Below are 16,377 nucleotides of genomic sequence, written 5' to 3' on the forward strand. Positions count from 1 at the left end.
GTATATATATTGGGAGTAGTACCTTCTGTAGAGAATTAAGCTATATTGTAGTAGATAAAGTTAAATTATATTATATTTCGTCTTCGCCCGAGTAGGAAGGCGAAGAGGAAAGTAAAGGAGCTTACTATAATTGGAGTATTAATACGGAGTACTAAAAGATCGTAAATACAATATATAGAACTATTATTACAAACTAATAAGCAAAAGGACACGGGCCAACCGGACTGCCGGTACTTAATAGGTACGTAAAGGCTAGGTAGTATAACTATAGGCAGGGAATAAGGCTTACGGTAGGACCAGGCTTATAAGCCAGGTAAGGCTTATAAAAGTAAGCTAGGCTCATAAATGAGCCCGGCTTATAGTAATAAGCCGAACTTATAAATGAGCCTAGCTTATAGGAATAAGCCAATACTATTACTATAAACCTACCTATAGAGGCGGTAGGCCGCCTATAAGTACAATAGATATAAAAGGACGACTAGAGAATTTAAATTATTAAATAGTTCGATAGTAGTTAATATAACTTAATTATTATTATTAAGACTAGTATTACGAGTATACTTATTATAAACCCTTTGGTTTTACCGAACGACTCTAATAATTCTTACCTTTAATTATCTTATTTAAGTAAATTAAACTACCGTTCGTCATACATTAACTATTCCCTTTAGCCTATCTCGGATAGTAACTAAAAGTACTTCTTCGCTTTACTATATCTATTATTAAAAATAATAATAATTTTACCTACTAGGGTAACCCTACAAACCTCGCCCTTATATACTAATAGCTCGAAATTATATAGGATTATATCCGCTAGTTCGAAGCCTAACTCGAGGCTAGATCCGGTACCCCCGAAGCGAAAATAGGAAAGAATACTCCGTTTATTAACCGTCCTAAATTTAAATTAACTATACCTAAGGAGTATAATAAATAGTAATTTACCCTTACGGGATTCCTAATTTAAATATAAATCTATTTCTACTTCTATAGAGATCGGTTCGGCTCTAAATTCGACAAAGTAGCCTATACGGGGACTAAACTAATAGATAGGGCCTTTACCTAGTACGAACTTATCTTTAAAGATTTCTATAAGAATAGAAATAACGCTTCGGACTTTAATAAAAAGATTTTAAATAGTTATAACGAATTTACTAAAGCCCTCACTCAAATCTTTAGAAAAAAGGATAAGACTCGTCGGGCTTAAGAACATTTAATTTAGCTTCGATAAACTAAATTTACTTTAACCTATATTATATTCTTTAAGTAGGATATTCTTTATAATAATATTGATAATAATAGGCTAATACAATTATTCTATAATAGCCTTAAAGAAAGAATTAAGGACGAGCTTTATAAGGAAGACCGTCCCGAAACTATTAATATATATATTAATATAACTATCCACATCGACGATCGGCTATTCTAATAGGAGTAGGAAAAGAAAGGAAGAGCAATTCCCTTCATTCCTTCTAAAATTTACTATACTAATACTAAAAAGAAAAGGATTTAAGAAACCTACTTTTTTAGAACTACTTATTTAAAACCTATAGAAATCGATGCAATTTAAACTAATTAAGGCAAATAAAACCTTTCGAAGGTTAAATATTTTAATTATAATAAAATGGAATATATAAAGAAAGACTACTGTACGCCTAAGTAATTAAACTAAAGAAAAACGGAAACCGCTATAATAGAAAGGGTTAAGGTAATTGAAATTACTAGTGCCGAATATAATTAAAATAATTTAGAAAACGCTATAAATAGAGTTATAGACTTCGATTAGGAAGCCTAGTAGGAGGCCGATAATAAATATAGATAGGAAGGACCTAATAAGGAAAATCCTAAGGAGGAGGTATAAAATAATAATATATTTTAAATATAGATATATTAAACCCTAATATAGGAAGAAATTAATAACCTCCCTAGTACCGACCGAACTCTCTTTATAGCCGTATATATAATAAATACTATTCTACCGCTAATTTCGCCCTTAGCGTTTATACCCGAGGGATCTAATAATTGTAAATTCGTTAATTTATACTAATATAACTATTTTAATTAGGCTGTTAGAAAATATTAGATAGAACTATAATAGTTCTACCTAAATAAAAATAGAAAGAACGAAAAATAAAAAGCTTTTTAGAAGAAGCGAACTATTATTATTAAAGGGAAACCGTAAATTACCTAGGAATAAACCCTAGAACTATTTAAAATATATTAACCGGTTATAAGAAATATTATATAAATATACCCCCTTTATTTCGTTTACTACCGAATACCGTAGTTCTAGTACGTTACTTATAATTACTCCGAATATTATAGGAAGAAGTAAAATAACCGTTTCTAACCTATTAGGAAATTAAATTAGTAAGGATAATTTAAACCTATTATATATACTTTTAGCCGAGGAAATTTATAGGCTACCCTTATTATAAATAAATAATTTGTATTTAGCCTATATCCCCTTATATAAATAAACGAATAATTAATACCTAAGAAATTTATTGTACGCCCCTATAATATTTATATTTACCTAAAATAGGGAAAAACCAACCCCCAATAGTAATAATACCCAATATTCAACTACCCTATCTATATACAATAGAAAATATAAGCGTATAAAGTAAAAATTGTATATTATATTTAATAAATTAATATAACTAAAAGTATTAAGGATAAAAAAACCGCCTATTTAGTATAATTATAGGAATATTATTCGCTAAATGAGCCCGAACCTAAGGAAAAGGACGCTTTTAATAATTATTACTAGAAATTAGGAAATAATTTAGAACTTTTAAAGAAGCCCGGCAAAAATTAAATCCCTAAACGAAATAGATTATCCAACAATACAACCGCCGGAAAAATAAAATCCGAAACCCTATAATACCTATAGAGGTCGCTACTATAAAAAAAGGGAAAGAGAATTAATAATTTAAAGTTATAACCTATTAAAAGAATTACTAAGCTCTTATATTAATAAATTCCAAAATTTAATTAAATCTTATTTTACCCAAATTCGTTACTTAATTAAAAATTCCCTAAAAGAAAAAGAAGGTTCCTTTTATAGTAAAAGGGCCCTTCGAAATATAGATTATAAAACGGGAAACGTTATTACTCCCTATTATAATAGAAGGTAAAATAGTCGAAATTAATTTCAATATTATAAAAATAGGGCTATTTAAGGATATAATTTTAAGGTACCTATAGTATATAATATACAACCCAAATATTAATTAGAAGGAAAGTAACTACCTACGTCCTAAAATATACCCAATTACTAATAAAAAACCCGGAGTATAATAGGAAGTAAATTAAGGAGGCAATATTCCTACGGCCCTACTATAAATAGTATAAGAAGTTATAATTTATACTATTAATAAAAACGGTAAGGTTATAGAAGAAGGGTTAATAATATTAGTAAAAGTATCAACAATTAACGTATAATATAAATTCGACTATTACTAGAATTAATAAACGGAAAAGCCGAAGATAGTAATCCTAGCTAAATATTAGGGATACCCGGCTTTTATTAATAAGTACTTTAAAGGATTATTACTATAAGGATTATAGAATTATAAGATTAAGCTCAAAGAAGGAGCTAAACTTAAGTTTTTTAAAGTATATTATACTAATAAGAAGTAAAATATAGAATTAAGGAAGTACTTAAACGAAAATTTAAAACGAAAATATATTCGGGAATTTATATTACTAGTAGGGTACTCTATTTTCTTTATACCGAAGAAGAATAGAAAATTACACTTTTATATAAATTATAGGCAATTAAATTAAGAGACTATAAAAAATAATTATCCCTTACTACTAATTTTATACATCCGAAGTCAATTAGGAAGAGTATAATATTTTACGCGCTTTAATTTACTTATTACTTATACCTATATCCGAATTAAGGAAGGAAACGAATAGAAAATAATATTTCGTATACCCTATAAATACTACAAATATTTCATTATACCCTTCGGATTAATTAATATACCTATAATATTCTAATTTATTATTAATTACGTAATTCAACCCTACTTCGATAAATTCGCTATTTACTATTTAAATAATATTCTTATTTATTCTAAAACTCTCGCAAAATATAAAGAATACGTAAAAAAAGTACTAAATATATTATACGAGTACAAACTCTCTATTAATATAGAGAAGAATAAATTCTATATAAAGGAGATTATATTTTTTAGATATTTAATTTTAGAAAATAAAGTTAGGATAAAACTAAATAAGGTAGAAGCTATACGGAATTAACTTATACCTAAAAATACAACCGAAGTCTACGGATTTCTAAAATTTATTAATTTCTACCGGATATTTATATAGGACTATAGGAAAATTATTAGGCCGTTATACGAATTTACTAAGAAAGAGGCCGCTTTTATATAAAGAAAAGAAGAAAAAGAAGCCTTTAGGGCTATTTACAATACTATTACTATAAACCCTATACTAAAATTTCCTAACCTAAATAAACTCTTCGAAATTAAAATTAATATATTAAACTATACTATCAAAAGATAATTAGAATAACGCGACGATTAGGGGAAATTATATTTTATAATTTTCTTCTCAAAAAAGTTGGAAGGACCCCATTATAATTACCCTATTTATAATAAAGAACTCTTAGCTATTATTAAAGTATTTTGAAAATAAAGGCTATATCTTAATAAAACTATATATAAAATATAAATCTATACCGACTATAATAATCTTTAGTATTTTATAATTATAAAGGTATTTAATAACCGCTAAACGCAATAGGCCGAATTCTTATTAAAATTTAATTTTAGGATTAACTATAAAAAGGGATCGGAGAATACTCGCGCCAATATACTAAACTAACGAACCAACTATATAAAAAACGCTATAAAAGCCTTTATATTTTTATTTTAAGAATAACCGAATAGATCGTTCGTATACCCTCTATAAAAATAAGTAGAATACTATACTATCTATAGAGTTAAAATATAGGACCCTAAATTTTATACTATTATCGTCACCCCCGAAGGACAATAGAGATAGGAGGATAATTAAAAAAACGGAATCGTCCTTTAGAATAATAAATTATAATACTATAATAAAACCTACATTTAGCCTAAATGATACGGAACGCTTATTATAAGGATATATATATTTAAAATAGGAGGATATATAAATATTACTAAAATTATAGTACAAATATAGTAATACTACGATTTTCTAAGAATAAAAACTAAAGTAACTCGAATATTATAGGCCTATAAGTATTATAGCAAAACTAAAGTTATAAAATATAAATTATATAAATTCTTCGAACCCTTAGAAGTTACAAAAAGACTATAAAGTTCGGTAATTATAAATTTTATTACTAAATTACTACCGTCTATAAATACTATAATAAGAATTATTTATAATAATATCCTAATAATAGTAGATAGGCTAATTAAATAGAACTACTTTTTACCCTATAAAAAAATATAGTTAATAGAATAATTTATAAATATAATCTATCTGAATATTACTTCGGTATATAGTTGGCCGAAAGAATAAATTACGAATAGGGATACTAAATTCGCATCCAAATTTTAGTAAGTATTAATAACCAAACTCAATACTAAGAGTAAAATATGAATAGTATATTACCCGCAAATAAATAAATAAACGGAAAGGATTAATTAAATTATAGAATAATATTTAAAAAATTATATTAATTTTAAATAAAACAATTAAGTAAAATTATTACCTATAATATAATTAATATACAATACCTCCCCTACGGAAACTACTAAAATTTCACTTTTCTTTATAAACTATAAGTATAAACTAAAACTCTTAGAAGGACTAGATACGAACGTCCCTAAAGCTTTAATTAAAGCTAAAAAACTATACATACTATATAAAAAGCTTAAAGGAGAACTAGAATTCGTTAAATAAAAAATAAACCAATATTTCAATTTAAAAAGGCTCGAGGGACTTCGTTTTAAAGAGGGGGATAAAATCCTTTTATCTACTAAAAATCTTAAAATAAGGAGACTTAATAAAAAACTCGACGACCAACGGGTAGGGCTATTCAAAATTAAAAAGAAAATCTCCAATATAGTATATTAATTAGATATTTCTAAGACTATAAAACTAAAATTATACTCATTCTATATCGTATTACTAGAACCAGCACCTAAAAATATACAAATTAATACGCAAACTAATATTAAGGACGAGGAAGAAGAATAGAATATAGAATAAATTTTAGATTTAAGGATAGAGGAAGAAGAATTAGAATACTTTATTAAATAGAATAGATTTAACCCCGAAAATAATACGTAGGAATCCGTTAGGAATTTAAATTATTTTAAGAAACTAGAAGAATTCTACTAGAGGAACCCGGATCGATTTAGGCTAGAGGATTATTTAATTAGGAAGTAGGGTAATCTACAATACCTAAGGAAGCCTAATTAATTATAAAAGTAGGGGCGTTGGCAGTAAATACCCCTACTAATAAACCTATAGATTATATCGGGGCCTACTCTTTAGCCCGCTCTTTAATTTCTAACGCTTCCAATTCTACTATATTAAATTCTATTAATTCCCATCCCTTCTACATTAGCCGTTTATACTCCTATTTTAATTCGGTTAAACGAAAGGCCCAATCTTTTAAAGATTAGGAAAATACTTCTATTTCCTTTAAAACTTCGGACTCTAATTAAACTACGCGAACCCGTACTTCTAAAATACAGGTTACTACTATTAAATTAATATAGAACTATAAATAAAAGTAAAAGAAGGAAGATATATATTCGGCGTTAGTATCTATATTCTTATAAAGATAAGCGCAACGAATATATTCGCTATATTTTCTAAACGTAGGAAGGCGTTTATATATTAAAGAACAATGGAGGTAAAAACGGTAAGGGTTACTAAGAATTCTAAACTATTTAATACGGGTTAATAAAGACTAGCGCTTTAAGGCCGCCTTAGAAGGATACTTTTTAATATAAAATAATAATATAATAACGATAGGACGGAAGAAAAGGAATTTACTCGGAATCGTAAAACGGATATATAATAATAAAAGAATAAGCGGTATTAAAGAAGATTAGCTTAACCGTCGAGGATATCGGCTAAGGAGGGGGAGTATTATATTATAAATTAATAAGTAAAAGGATACGGGCTAACCGGATTACTAGTACCCAATAGGCATATAAAGGCTAGGTAGTATAACTATAAATAGGGAATAAAGCTTACGGTAGGACTAGGCTTATAAGCCAAGTAAGGCTTATAAAGGTAAATTAAACTTATAAATAAGCCCGGCTTATAGTAATAAACCGAATTTATAAATAAGCCTAACTCATAGGAATAAGCCAATACTATCGCTATAAGCCCACCTATAGAGGCAGTAGGCTACCTATAAGTACAATAAATATAAAAGGACGATTGGAGAACTCAGATTGTTAAATATTTCGATAGTAGTTAATACAACTTAATTATTATTATTAAAACTAGTATTACAAACATACTTATTGTAAACCCTTTAGCTTTACCGAACGACTCTAATAATTCTTACCTTCAGCTATCTCATTTAGGCAGATCAGACTGCCGTTCGTCACAACTATAAAATAAGTAATAGAATTATTTTTTCTTTTTTAAAAAGATTTATCTTCTCGAAATAGATTCTTAAAGAGATTTTTTCATATTTAATTTCAAAAATATTATATATATTATTTTCCCTATTTTAAAAAAAATAAATAAAAATAATATTTTATTAACTTTATAATATAGTCTCTTTAATATTTAATAATTTAACTTATATTTAGATTATATAAAAAGATTGTATTTTAATTATATAAGAACTATTTTTGAAATGAATTATAATTATAGGTTTTTATTATTTATTTTTCTATATATACCTTTTAATAATAAGATAAGTAACTAGAGTACTTTATAAATAATAGTATAATAGTATTTAAAAGCGATTTAAAAAATAATAATAAAGGAAGAAGAATTAAAAGCTAATAGTTAATTTAAAGAGTATATTATATAAAGCCTCTTTATTTCATTATAAATTTATTTAATTGGGTTAGCAACTTACTAACCGGAGACGTTCTAACTATAGTAGCCTTTTTATATAATTAACTAAATAAATTAATTACATATAACTAGCTACCTTGTAACCTTATTTAATTTATAAATATAAATATAAGTATTTAGTATTATATAATCATTTTTAAAACTTATAAAGAAAATAAATATTTTAAATAGTATATATAATAAAAAGGTTTAATAAAAAGGATAATGAGTAGGAAATTAAAGAAGCTTTTTTTCATTTTTAAATATTAATTTTTATTTATATCAACTTTATATATTAGATATTTCTTCAATACCTTTTTTTATAAATATATAATAATATAAAATCTATGTTTATTATTAAGTATAATTAAATATTAAAGTAAAACTATTATTATTATATAAAAAAGGAAAAGAGAAATATATATATATATAAAATTCATATAAAATTTATTATTATAGGTTAATTATATAAATTATAATTAAATTACTATATTAGATATATAAGAACGTAATTATACTATTAACTAATATTTAATATAATATATAAATATAAAAAATTAAATTTCTTTATAAAATATTTCCTTTTCATTACATATTTGAAAATATTTTTTTTAAATTAATTTTAAATATATATAATTTCAAGTTCTATTTATATATCCTGTAGGGTAATATTTTAAAAAAAGTAATACAAAAATTTAAATAGTATAACGTATTGTAATTATAAATTAAAAATACAATTCTAGTATAAAACTATTATACTGCTCAGTTTAATTCCATTATATTATTACCATTACGAATTCTTATTTTATTTATTACCTTCCGCTTAATCTGTTCTAGAACCCTAGTATTAGCACTACGAGCAATATTAGTATTAAAAGTACTAATTCTTTACTACTAAGACTACTCTTCGAACGCTATAAAATTATTAATAATATTTACACTATATAGAAGGAGAATTTACTAAAACGTATAGGACAAGTTTTGGCTACGTAGGCTGTATAGTAATAGTAGTAAGCGCTACTAAAAGTCTCAGAACTATTATTAATATATTTAGTAAAGGGTCTAATATTATAGAATTCTCTATATTAGGTATATTAAACTTCACTTAGGCCGTCTATAAAAAGATAGTATACAATACTGATATAATATTTACAATACTTCTAATTAAGTCCCTAAGTATTAATATAATTATTCGCCCAATATTATTTAAAGGAGAGGTTACAAATAAGGTTCTAAATATAATATTTATTTGAAATACATTTCAATTGAGTGAGAAATAAATAAATTGCCTACGAAATACCTTCCTAATATTTAATAGATGGTAGATATTTACGAATTTGTATTTATATAGTACTTTTATAGCGTACTTAGTACGCTCAAACTTATTATTGTATTAATTCTATTATAGCTTTATACTACTAAGAAATTGGCCATTTAGAGTAAATTCGCTAAGCGATGAAAATATAGCGGTAATATAATAAGAGGTTGCAAGGAATAAAGTAGGAATATGTAATAGTAAGGTTATAGTTTGTAGGTAATTTATAAATGTACCTATGTCTAGGTTATACTCACTCGAAAGTGAGTTGTAAACGGATTTTAGTTATACTACCTAGGGGTAGTTATAACGAATAGCAGGTGTTCCCAAGTGTCAGGTGGGGTAGAATATAGTTGGGCGTCCATACTGCCGTAGAGAGGAGACTGGAGGGACTGTGCACACGGACACCAGTGGGTGGGTGGAGGAGGAAACTTCCATCCATGTCACTATCGCAATGAACCTGAAGGGAGAAGCTATGATCCCGTTCTCATTTTACCATTGTTACCACCTTCCTAACCACGACTAACAACATGTCCCGTCACTACACTAATCACTGCTGGGTCGGGCAAGATTGTCCCTCATGCTGATTGAGTCATTGAGGTGCCCGTTGCTAGATACCTAGTGTAGTGTACCTCGGCGGTTCTATAGCTGAACAAGTTACATTAGTTGCTAGCCGACAAGTGATGCCGTCGCCTGCGGGCTATCAGTGTACTTGTACCTACACAAACTGAAGCAACACGGGCTGCCACCATCGGGGCTGGCAGTGGCGTGCCAGTGTCTTGGGCTTATCGACGGTCCGGCGATCCATGCAACACACAGTGCATATAGCAGCAGAGTTGAAGTTGACGTTCAGCGAGTTCACTATCTGTGTGAGACTGCATCTCACTGCAATTTTTTGTACCTGCTTGGCAGTCTCGACTCGGACAAAAAGCAACACCGGCACTTTTGAAGAGAACCGTTTTTGAACACACATCGGCCAGCATGGATGGAACTTGCAAGGAATCTGGCGAACTCCGGCGGGTCGGTTGCATTGCCGCCCATCACCAAATTCAGTTCCCTTGACGTAAATCTGCCCTGTTGCCGGACTTGGCACGACGGTGGGAAGCTCTCCACGGACACTGCAGTTACCGCCATTCACCACCACGCCATCCATCACAGCATCATCCACAGCCACACAGATGGACATGGCCGTCGCCACGCCTCCCCACACATCAACCTCTCTTGACCTGTTGAGAGTCTCACAGGCATCAAGACCAGTCTCAGGGGGGGCGTTGTGCCTGGACTCGTACCACTGTCAAACCGCTAAAAGAGCAATGCAGACGGCAGCTTTACTTGACGGTTGGTCTCGAACTTGCCGCGAAACATCAACTCCATCCAGGTTACGGTAACGTGGAAGGGGGCCAAGCGTACACACATACGTAGGTACGACATCTCTCTGGCATCTGCTTCTGCTTCGGAACCACTTCCCCGTACCTTGGAATACCACCATGATCACTACAACCTTTGGTCCAAGTTCGCCTTTTAGCATCAGGTCCGACCCTGACACCACATGGAAGACCTGCGCAGCCTTGGTGGCACAAAAGGGCCCTTTAGGATTTTCAAGGGATGGACTTCGTTCGTCTACCATACATCATCCTGGCTCAATAACCCGGCTGTAATGTTGGCGTCTGCAAGCTGCGCTTCCGCGGCGTCTTTTGTTTCCTCACACAATGGGAAAGGTGCTTTACATACATACACTTGGGGGTAGCAGATGCACGACACACTGAGGCGCCGCCATGAGCCCCTTTGGAGACATGCCTCATTAAAACATTCTCCCGAGTCTCAGGGGCTACGAATCTGGAGAGTCACAGTCACCTTGAGCCTTTTTTTTTCTTTGTGATATGATGTTTGTGTCAACGGATTTGACGATACATAAACAGTACCCTGAGCGTCGATCTCCCTCGGCCCCAGGTCGAATCAGAACTAATCTTCTCCAGATGTTATGCACGACAGCAATCGGGGTCACAGTTCGGGGTCCTTGATAGCCTCAGCTCCATGACCCTGAAACAGCCGCCAACCCGGAAAGGGAACGCTTTATAATGGGACAACACCACGAGGAACATGGCACACAAGACGCCATCAATGCCATGTGGTTTCGAGTTTCAGCCAGAAACAATCAGGCCAGAATATCTTGGTCTGCGCATATGATGTAAAAGAGGCAGTACAGTATGGTAGTCGCTCAGCCGGTACTCATCTAGATAATACCAGCCATAAATCCCAGCCCAGGGTTAGGGGTAAGGGTTAAACAACCATGTAAGGAACCGTTGCCGCGGTGCAGGCATTGCAGCTGAGTGAGTGGTGCATTGCCCAAGCTGCCATTTTGGAAACGCGTGAAACATGGAGTGTAGAGTAGAGTATCATCTCGATGTTTGCATCAATTTATGACGTTCATCAAATGAGGTGGATACTCCCCCTGTTCACACCTAGAGGAAGCCATCCGCTGCACCTTGGAAATGTTGTCAAATCGTCAGAGAAATGTGAATCCGCATAATCTTTGGTTCCAACATTGGGGGAAAGGTACAATGTACATACGTATTTGTTACCAACCAGCCTGTTCACCGCGGTGAGCCCGACACCTCACCGAGCCAACAGCAGCGCTTCAAGGACACATGAACTCTGGTTTCACGGACAACAACAAACACATCACAACTGTGCAGAACTTGGACAAATCATCCAAGGGACACAACCGCAACGAACCAAAGCAGCTCACAGATACCTACCTACCCATCCATCCCGCCAAGACTCCACTCAAGTTTGATCCTCAACCTGGCTCAATTAATCTTTTGCATGTTTCGAATCCAAATCGGGATTCAGCCTCATTAAACGCTTACGCGCCGAGCGGAAACGTCGTCAAAATCACTTTCATCTCATTATTTTCGGATCCAGTCCAGTGCAACAGAAGCCCAGTCCCCAGGGCCTTATTTCGGGATAATTTCCGTCGTCACAGCAACAGCCAGCCACACAAAATACACCAAACAACGACCGGCAACACGCGGCTTAACAGGTCGACGCTGTCAATATCACCTTGAGAGCAGAGCTAACTCTATCTGTTGCAATTACGATAATCACGATAAGATTCGGAAACAACCTGGATCCAATAGAAGGGAACGAGGGGGCAAGGAGACGGGGCTGGGCAAGACTACGTCACACAAGACCTCCCATTCAATCGTGCAAGAGAACAAACATTCTGCAGCCCGTCACCCACTACGGACCACCACCGGATTCATCAAGACCACTCACTCACTGCCCTCACTATTCAATCATCTACCTACCTAAATCTCACCCACCACTCCCATCAAAACCTCTAACTTGTCATATTCTCACACCCCTCACATCCAAAATGACCACCATCACCGCTTCTTCTCCCTCATCCACCCTTCAAGATGCTACCGCCTCCCCATTCTCTCCAACAGAACAAGACCCCTACAACACCCAAATCGACGCCCTACTCACCCGCTACCTCCTCTTGCTAGACGAGTACACCACCCTCCGCTCCTCGCTCTCCAGCCTGCAGGCCGGCATGTACCAGAACCTGGCGCGCGCAAACTTTACCGCTGAGCGGGGCGTGCGGTACGGGAAGGAGTACTTTGATGAGAGGATGGTGGCTAGTAGGAGGGTTCTGGTGAGGGTTGGGGCAGGGAAAGGAAAAGGGAAAGGGGACAAAAAGGAAGAAGAAGAAAAAGAAGAGCACGGTGGGTGGTGGTGGTGTGAGGATGAGGGGGGGCAAAGGGTGGAGTTTGGGGTTGTGGAGGTTGATAATTTGAAGGTAGAAGTGGTGAAAGAGAAGAAAGAGAAGAAGGAGGGGGAGGAGGAGGATGATGTGAAGCAAGATGAGAAGAAGGAACCGGAAGAAGTGGTGGGTAAGCACAAGGAAGCCAAGGAGGAGGTTATTCAAAGAGCAGACACAACAGCAACAACAACAACAACACCACCACCACCAGTAGCGTCTGCCGACCAAGACTCCGGAACCCTCTCGAGCCCCAACGATGACACCGATACACCCGAAGCCGACAAGGAAGATGACACCAAAAAGAAGATTCGAAAAAACGACCCTCTTCGCTGGTTCGGCCTCCTCACCCCGCTTCCGCTCCGCCTTGCCCAGACCCAGGCCATCCAAGCCGTGGAGCAAATCATTCCGCGGCTGGTGACGGTTAACGCGGAGATGGCGCAGGTGGAGATTGAGGTACGGAGAGCGAGGAAGAGAAGGGAGAAAGCGGCTGTCAAGGCGAAGGCGGCGGCGGTGGCGGCGGCGGCCAAGGATGCTAAATAAAGCTAGTTGGGGTGAGGGAGAGACTGGTGTTTTAGGTAAATAGAGGAGGGAGGGAGGGAAAGAACGGGAGATAAAAGTAAAAGATTTGTAAACTTGAGAGATGGGAATAGCGAAACCAATGGCGAATTGGTGATTAAACCACCTAGCTTCGACTCGGCTGGACAATGAATGAATGACCACGAGCAATGGACATCACCGTGAGTAAAATCAGATAGATGTTGATGAAATGGCAATTGATAAGTTATCTAGAGTTATCTATCTACTATCTCAATTCTCCATGTCACTATCCTGTCATGACGAACGTCTTACATTTACCAGGGCGGTTATTCCCGCGAGGGGTAGCATTGTAACCTTGTGCCAATCTTTCCCCTCACTTTTTTTTTTGTGTTTCTTTACTTTACTATCGGAGATGCCATCGGAGATGCCACCGGAGAGATGAGAGGCAGGGACAGATTGAATCAAGACACCTGATTAAATAACTTCAGCTACCGTTCAACTTCTATTCCTCTCTTTTCACGACTCTTTCCAACAAGCAGCGTCTTTCGCATATCGCTTTAACTCTCTCATTTCTTTTCTTTGGTCCTAACCAAGGGGAAATCGATATCATGAGAATACTAACCTCACTCTCCTCGGCCGCTATTCTACTAGTAGCTTTCGGGGGCCAACTGGTCCAAGCATGCCAGCACCATGGCCATGGCCATGGCCATGACGGTGACGGCCATGACAAACAATGGACGATAACACCTGAAGAACTAGCTGAACTGAAAGAATTGGAGAGAAAATGGGGAACGGATGTAAGTTTGTCATGATTCAGCTTCACTATGAACAACCTTCTTGCATGGCTCTTTCTGCTCGGCCCGGCCATAGCTAATACTCTGAAAACCTAGTGGTCATTCTCCGGCATTACCACCTTTGCCCATCTCAAACACGTCAAATGCCTGACTACACCCAGCGAAAAGTTTGATATTGCCATTGTTGGGGCGCCGTTCGATACGGCTACTTCTTATCGGCCTGGTACGGTGCACTTTTCACTTTTTTACCTTCTCACTGCTTGGGGACACTTTTAACTACTCACCTATCCTGATCTACTACACCGGCCTTACCTTGATCTGATCTGGTCTGATCGAGCCGAAAGCTGACAACTTACCAACCGTGGCAATGAAAAGGCGCTCGCTTCGGTCCCCGCGCCATCCGCCAAGCATCAAGCAGACAAACCTCCTTCCGCGGCTTCAATCCCCGCGCAGGCATCAACCCGTACGCGAGCTGGGCGACCATCATCGACTGTGGTGATATCCCTATCACGCCATTTGACAATGCTGTGGCGCTGGAGCAGATGTCTGAGGCTTTTGTTGAACTGGGGTCGAGAAGTGCTCCCCTGGGTGAGACGGGGAAGGGGAAGGGGAAGGGGAAGGGGAGGCCAAAGTTGATTACTCTCGGTGGTGATCACAGCTTGGCGCTGCCGGCGTTGAGAGCGTTGAAGAAGGTATATGGGAGGGAGGTGAGGGTTGTGCATTTCGATGGTTAGTTTCTTTTTTTTCGTCACCTTTCTCACTTAGCTCTTTTCCGACCTCCCACTTTGGCAACCGGTGTTGACAATGACCCAAATAGCCCACCTCGACACCTGGCACCCAGCCAAGTACCCCTCCGCCTGGCCCTCGACCCAATCGCACTTCAACCACGGCTCCATGTTCTGGCTCGCTGGGCAAGAAGGTCTTTTGTCCAACAGTTCTTCCGCCTCCAACATCCACGCCGGCCTCCGCACCCGCCTCTCCGGCACCGACCCCTCCGATTTTGTCGATGACTCCTCGCAAAACTGGCTGCGCATCTCAGCAGACGATATTGACGACCTCGGCGGTCCCGCAGGCGTCATAGCTGCCATCATGGACCAATTTGACTTGAACGACCCCGATCCAGACCCGGTGTACCTGTCCATCGACATTGACGTGCTTGATCCGGCTTTCGCTCCAGGCACGGGCACGCCGGAGCCGGGAGGGTGGACGACCAGGGAGTTGATAAGGATTTTGAGAGGGCTGGTGGATGTGCTGAATGTGGTGGGTGCGGATGTGGTGGAGGTTAGTCCGGCGTATCAAGGGAGAGGGGAGGAAACGGCATTGGCGGCTGCGCAGGTTGTCTATGAAGTGCTGACGGGGATGGTTAAGAGGGGGTTGAAGGACGGTTCTAGTGAGGAAAAGGTGAAGGGTGGTGTTGACAAGGCTCATGATGAACTTTGATCCTTGGCCGTTTACCTGGTAGACTAGTTCTCGTGGATGTTGTAGCCCTTGCAAGCTACCTCCACCGAGGTCGATGGAAGCTCGTATATCGGGAAGCTGTTGGAGTCACACCTTCCTAACAAGCCAGGCATGCATTCTCCCAAGGAACGGTGAGAGTAGAATTAGACCCGTATCGATGTAGCTGACTCACGGAGCACGAGCGGTCAGACCTCCGTCTGATAACGGAATGTGTCTGGACCTTGGTACTCTGACACGGGACGAATCATGAACACCCGGGTATTCGGCCAGATGTTTCAACTGGTGCCATCGAGAGTCAAGACTTAAAGATGTAATGTCATTGAGTGAGGGGAGTCATGTTTGGGCGTCTTGGTGAGTCTTCAGTTCCATATGTCGAGGGATTCAAGAGGAATGAGCTGTTATCGCGAATGATGTTGAATATTGTTTTTAGAGGTTCGATAGGTTGC

The 16,377-nt window shown here is 36.2% G+C and overlaps 5 protein-coding genes across 5 annotated transcripts; 4 read left to right on the plus strand and 1 right to left on the minus strand.

The window, feature by feature from the left end:
* Positions 1–1,267: 1,267 nt before the first annotated feature.
* On the plus strand, positions 1,268–1,426 carry NEUTE1DRAFT_43181 (uncharacterized protein; the record flags this gene model as incomplete). The annotated part of the gene is made up of 1 exon (XM_009852041.1): positions 1,268–1,426. A coding segment is annotated over one exon (159 nt), but the record flags the coding sequence as incomplete, so codon positions are not given.
* Positions 1,427–4,047: 2,621 nt separating this feature from the next.
* Positions 4,048–4,269, plus strand: NEUTE1DRAFT_41711 (uncharacterized protein; the record flags this gene model as incomplete). The annotated part of the gene is made up of 1 exon (XM_009851967.1): positions 4,048–4,269. A coding segment is annotated over one exon (222 nt), but the record flags the coding sequence as incomplete, so codon positions are not given.
* A 4,273-nt stretch (positions 4,270–8,542) lies between these two features.
* Positions 8,543–11,168, minus strand: NEUTE1DRAFT_109739 (uncharacterized protein; the record flags this gene model as incomplete). Its single annotated transcript, XM_009852311.1, has 13 exons — positions 8,543–8,545; positions 8,577–8,582; positions 8,875–8,911; positions 9,020–9,052; positions 9,164–9,172; positions 9,359–9,362; positions 9,426–9,439; positions 9,631–9,663; positions 9,992–10,015; positions 10,096–10,238; positions 10,275–10,599; positions 10,792–10,960; positions 11,105–11,168. 13 exons carry the CDS (start codon positions 11,166–11,168, stop codon positions 8,543–8,545), a joined length of 864 nt encoding a protein of 287 aa, XP_009850613.1.
* A 1,584-nt stretch (positions 11,169–12,752) lies between these two features.
* Positions 12,753–13,682, plus strand: NEUTE1DRAFT_41103 (uncharacterized protein; the record flags this gene model as incomplete). Its single annotated transcript, XM_009851926.1, has 2 exons — positions 12,753–13,119; positions 13,267–13,682. The coding sequence occupies 2 exons, from the start codon at positions 12,753–12,755 to the stop codon at positions 13,680–13,682; spliced, it is 783 nt and encodes a 260-aa protein (XP_009850228.1).
* Positions 13,683–14,381: 699 nt separating this feature from the next.
* NEUTE1DRAFT_121914 (uncharacterized protein) lies at positions 14,382–16,199 on the plus strand (the record flags this gene model as incomplete). Its single annotated transcript, XM_009852312.1, has 4 exons — positions 14,382–14,393; positions 14,570–14,696; positions 14,927–15,202; positions 15,291–16,199. 4 exons carry the CDS (start codon positions 14,382–14,384, stop codon positions 15,911–15,913), a joined length of 1,038 nt encoding a protein of 345 aa, XP_009850614.1.
* Between the last annotated feature and the right edge of the window lie 178 nt (positions 16,200–16,377).

This window comes from Neurospora tetrasperma (assembly GCF_000213175.1).
Source record: "Neurospora tetrasperma FGSC 2508 unplaced genomic scaffold NEUTE1scaffold_3, whole genome shotgun sequence".
Taxonomy (NCBI): Eukaryota; Fungi; Ascomycota; class Sordariomycetes; order Sordariales; family Sordariaceae; genus Neurospora; species Neurospora tetrasperma.